The sequence below is a fragment of the Myotis brandtii genome, unplaced genomic scaffold (assembly GCF_000412655.1).
Source record: "Myotis brandtii unplaced genomic scaffold, ASM41265v1 scaffold79, whole genome shotgun sequence".
Taxonomy (NCBI): Eukaryota; Metazoa; Chordata; class Mammalia; order Chiroptera; family Vespertilionidae; genus Myotis; species Myotis brandtii.
In genome coordinates this window covers 2,534,125-2,538,952 of record NW_005371173.1, presented here as the reverse complement: position 1 = coordinate 2,538,952, position 4,828 = coordinate 2,534,125, and the positions used below count along the sequence as shown (strand labels likewise).

Here is a 4,828-nt window from a genome sequence, read left to right as displayed (position 1 = left end):
GGGATGGCAACCCATAGTGCCCTGAGGGCGCAGAACCTCAGCCAGCCACCTGAAGGGAGGCAGAATCTACTCTACAGCACAGTCCCTGAATGGCCCATGGGAACTGGGTGAGGCAAGAGAGAAATTGGGACAGCAGAGGAGGCCTCTTGCCGGCAGATTCTAGCTCCAGGCCAGCCTCTGTACCACAGACATCACTAAGGAAATGGGTTCCTCGAAGTTGCCATAGCAACTCCAGGCTCTGGCTGGAGCCTGGCAAAGACAGGCAGGGAAGGAAAAGGCAAGTCCAGGGCACAGGAGCACCTGGCTAATGCCAATCAGATAAAGCAAGGGAGCCTCTCCTGCCCCTGCCCCTGCCCCTGCCCCTGCCCAGACCTCTCCCCTACCCACCACTAGCCGTTCAAACCTCCTTACCCACAACAGGCCACTTCCTTCTCTTCCATGATGATCCCACCCCCCCAACACACCCACACCCATCACAAATCAGGCCCCCTGTCAGCTCCCCAAATGCCCCCAGTACATCTTTCACCAGCCACTCCCCTCTTCTACCATAGCACTCTCTTCTGTATCGGCCAACCCCCAAATCTCCAAAAATGGCTCCAATGCCTCACTCCAACACCTGTGCTCAACACCCCCTACCAGGACAACCTTCAACCCCACCCTCAGGCGTTTCCCACAGGATCATCACAGACACCCCCCTCCAGCATTCCAACCCCTCTGCCTCTACCCCAGCCTCCTGTCTCCATCACTCCCTGCCCTGGTCCCTACTTCCCCCACCCCCCACATACTCCTGCTTTCCCAGGCCCCTGACCCCATCTGCCCCCTGACCACCTCGCTCTCTTCTCTCTCCTGGTGTGCTCTTGCTTCCTTGCTCTCTCCTGCTCTCCCGGGAGCTGCCGTGGTTCCGTTCCTCCCAGAGAAAGGCCCACAGGGAACAGGAATGTGCAGAGAATGAAAAGGCAGCAGCTGCAGAGACAGCAGGCACGGAGGGGGCCCCAAGGGGGGGATCCTGGGGACAACTGGAGCCTGAATGGGTGAGGCAGGAGAGGGCCCCAGGGAAAGTGGAGATTTTGGAGGAGACAAGGAAGGGACAGAGGGGTACAGAGACCATGGAGAGGGCATGGTGAGCCAGAACAGTAGGTGTGGGCGGATGTGGGTGGTGATGGCACAGGAGGCGGATGGAGCAGTGTGGGAAGATGAGTGAATAGCTGGGGCCGGGAGTGGAAGCAATGGAAGGTGGAGAAGTGCATGGAGGGGTGGATGGTGCCGGGAGGTGGGGGTGGAGGGGCAGTGCAGGACAGCATGGTAATGTGGGACAGTGCAGGCCCCTGAGAAGCATTACTTACACGTGGATCGAGAGCGCCCGTCCTCTGTACAGACTGAATGCGCTGCCATACAGGTCACTGGCCACCGAAAGGCTATCCTCTGACCCCCAGCTTGCGCCCACCAGATTAGCTCGAGATGCCCGTACCAGCGGCTCCACCCCCAGGTGCCGTGGCCCGGCCCCGGCCGCCTGTGCTTGCCTTGGGCTGCCCGGGAGGCGGCGGGTGCCACCCCTGCTGCCCACTTCCTGCTCCAGGACCGTCTGCCCGCTGCCCCACCAGCTCACTTGCTCTTCGGAGGTGCCTGTCATGGAGGTCGGGGGAGTGTCCAGGGAGGTGCCCACCAGGGTGTCGGAGCCCCCTGGAGAAAGGAGCATGGTGAAGCACACACGCCTCTCGTGGGAGGCCCACCCGCCTGCTCTCTGAGCCCCCCAGACAGCTCACCTGTGGGGGTGCTGAAGGTCCTGTCACCCCGAAGCTCCAGGCGCTGGGTCCCTTGCACATCGCTGATGTCATCCTCACCTGTCTCCAAGTCTGAAGAAACAGGGGCCTGTGTGGGCAGGGCCCTCTTCCCTCTCATTCCAACTCTCCCCCATGTCACCTCCTACCTCCCCCACAGCAGGCTCCATCTTACCACTGTAGGCTGTCTGGTACCTATCTTCTCCTCTCTTTTGTTCCCCATATTCCCCTGCCCATCCTGGGCTGCTCAGGGTAACCCCTCCCCTGCCAATTCCCTGGCTCCAGCTCTGGGCCCCTGGGTACTCACCCTCGCTTCTTTGTAGTCCCCTCAACTACCTAATGAATTACCAGGGCCTCAGCCCCTACCCCTCCTCCCCTGCCAGTGGTAGCTTAAGTTTCCATGCAGCCCCCCAAATAACAAGGTCCTAGGTTCCAAGGCTCTAAATTCTGGGTTCCAGTACCCCAGGAATAAAGGGGAGTCACCTCAGAGTTGTATTGTCAGGGCACTTGACCAATCGCAGGACCAGCCTGTCCTCTACCCCAAGCCAGCCGGAACACATCGGGGTGCAGCTGAGGCAGGGTGAGGAGAGGCGGGTTGGGCAGGGAAGAGGGGGGAGTGGAGGGCTAGGGCAGGAGCCAGTTTCCTACCGTAACTTTGCTTTCTGCAGGAGCGGAAAACTTCGCTTCCATAGGAGCAGCAGAAGAGAGACATGGACAGACTGTTATCAGAGCGTTTGTGGGGTAGGGCATGGTGGGCAGGCAGCAGAGAGGGCACAAGGGTACCCAGTGCCCAGAGATGCCCTGTGGGACCAGGGCTGGGGCTCTTCTCCTCTCTTTTGTTCCCCATATTCCCCTGCCCATCCTGGGCTGCTCAGGGTAACCCCTCCCCTGCCAATTCCCTGGCTCCAGCTCTGGGCCCCTGGGTACTCACCCTCGCTTCTTTGTAGTCCCCTCAACTACCTAATGAATTACCAGGGCCTCAGCCCCTACCCCTCCTCCCCTGCCAGTGGTAGCTTAAGTTTCCATGCAGCCCCCCAAATAACAAGGTCCTAGGTTCCAAGGCTCTAAATTCTGGGTTCCAGTACCCCAGGAATAAAGGGGAGTCACCTCAGAGTTGTATTGTCAGGGCACTTGACCAATCGCAGGACCAGCCTGTCCTCTACCCCAAGCCAGCCGGAACACATCGGGGTGCAGCTGAGGCAGGGTGAGGAGAGGCGGGTTGGGCAGGGAAGAGGGGGGAGTGGAGGGCTAGGGCAGGAGCCAGTTTCCTACCGTAACTTTGCTTTCTGCAGGAGCGGAAAACTTCGCTTCCATAGGAGCAGCAGAAGAGAGACATGGACAGACTGTTATCAGAGCGTTTGTGGGGTAGGGCATGGTGGGCAGGCAGCAGAGAGGGCACAAGGGTACCCAGTGCCCAGAGATGCCCTGTGGGACCAGGGCTGGGGAGGGAGACACCTGGGATGGGGAAAGCATCTCTAGTTCTTGACTGCCTGCAAGCTCCCAGTGTGCCCAGGGCTGGGAAGCCCGCGTGCTTTGGCTGGTTATTCCTGTACCCTTGGCACTTTTACTGGTGTACTCACTGGTCACACACACACACGTACATACACACACATGCCTGCTTGTGCTCAGCCCAGCCACCCCCCATTAGGGGTCAGGCTCACCTGCTATTACAATATTTGTATTGTGTTTTGACCCCTCCTTGAAAACCACACCCTCATCTGTTCCGTATCATGATGTGACGGGAACCCTCTTCCCCATCCCTCTCTTCTGCTGAGTGGTCTTCAAAAATGCCCAGTTAGGCTAGAAGCAACATTTCTGGGCCCATGTTTAACTTTCCCAGACTCTATCCGGTTCTGAGCCTCAGTTTCTCTATGAGTGCCACGACAAGCAGGAGCCGTGTACTGGTAGCCAAACTATGGCAATGAGCTCATCTTCACTCTGTCCCGTGGATGAAGAACAGTGAACCTATGGTGGAATGTGTATGACTCCCCCCGCCCCCACTTTGCTAGGTCCTCTCTCAGCAGCAGGGCACAGGGGCCTTCTTGGGTGGGTAGGTAAGTATGGATGCATGTATGTGTGTGTGGGGGGGGTCCCACATCTCATGAGCTGTCTTCGGGACTTGGGTGCCTCATGTAGGAACATGGACCAAGAGAAGGAGTGGGATGGGGTAGAGCAGGAAGCCCACAGTCCACACACCATGGGTGAGGCGGCTAAAGGCCCGGCGGGAGTGGCCGGTTTTCTGAAAGAGAAAAGCCAGAATGAGTTGTTGAGGGGAAGGCTCGCTTCTGCCATCCCTATACCTCCCGTCCAAACATTCCAGGGCCAGTGGGCAGGGGGGTGGGGGGAGGTGGGACAGAGACTCAAGGTGGCCAACTTCCCGCATAGAGAATGTCTCCACTCTTCCTTGCCTGTCAGCCCTCCCAGCGGGAGGTCAGCTTGGCTCTGGGGAGGAGCAGGGGAGGAAGGAGAGAGAGGACAGCAAGGCTGTGGGTCATAATTCATAGTCTCACAGCACTGGGGACCTGAGCGATACCCCCAGAGACAGAGGCTAGGAGATAGGATAGGGGGCTGGCTGAGGTGAAGAGATTGGGGGGGGGCAGTGTTTGTTTGGATGACTGGGAGATGAGATAAAGGAAGGGGGGGGGGGGAGGTTGCTTGGATGACTGGGAGATGGAGAGATAAGGACACAAATTCCTTCCGGGAGCAAGACAGATCCCAAGGATAGGTGTCAAGAGGGCAGGGAGGGTGATGGGGGTCTGAAGGCAAAGTACCCCAAAAGGCCGGGGCCTCAGGAATGCAGGAAGGAGGCCTGGGTATGCGAGGACAAGGCAGGGCTTGGGGAATCTATTGAGCTCAGCGCGGATCCCTGTGCCCGGCTTCCAGGAGCTCGGGAAGATGGAAGGCTCCAGAGTGGGGGGCTGGGGGAAGCCGGGCAGGGCCCGGGCCCAGGTTGGCCAGAGGCTAGAAGAGAACAAGGTGGCCAAGAAGCTAGTGGGCGCTCCACGCCAAAGGCGGCGCGGAGATCTCCCCGGGTGGTCGCGGGGAATACA

The 4,828-nt window shown here is 59.0% G+C and overlaps 1 protein-coding gene across 1 annotated transcript in view; it reads right to left on the bottom strand.

Moving 5' to 3' along the window:
* LOC106724280 (striated muscle preferentially expressed protein kinase-like) overlaps nt 1–4,828 on the bottom strand; it is a gene marked incomplete at its 3' end in the record, with an annotated part of 17,276 nt that overhangs the window by 1,529 nt on the left and 10,919 nt on the right. Inside the window, exons 3-4 of the mRNA XM_014531005.1 lie at nt 1,764–1,853; nt 1,521–1,680 (exon numbers count right to left, since the gene is read on the bottom strand). Coding sequence (XP_014386491.1) covers nt 1,521–1,680; nt 1,764–1,853 — 250 coding nt within the window. The remainder of the gene's footprint in view (nt 1–1,520; nt 1,681–1,763; nt 1,854–4,828) is intronic.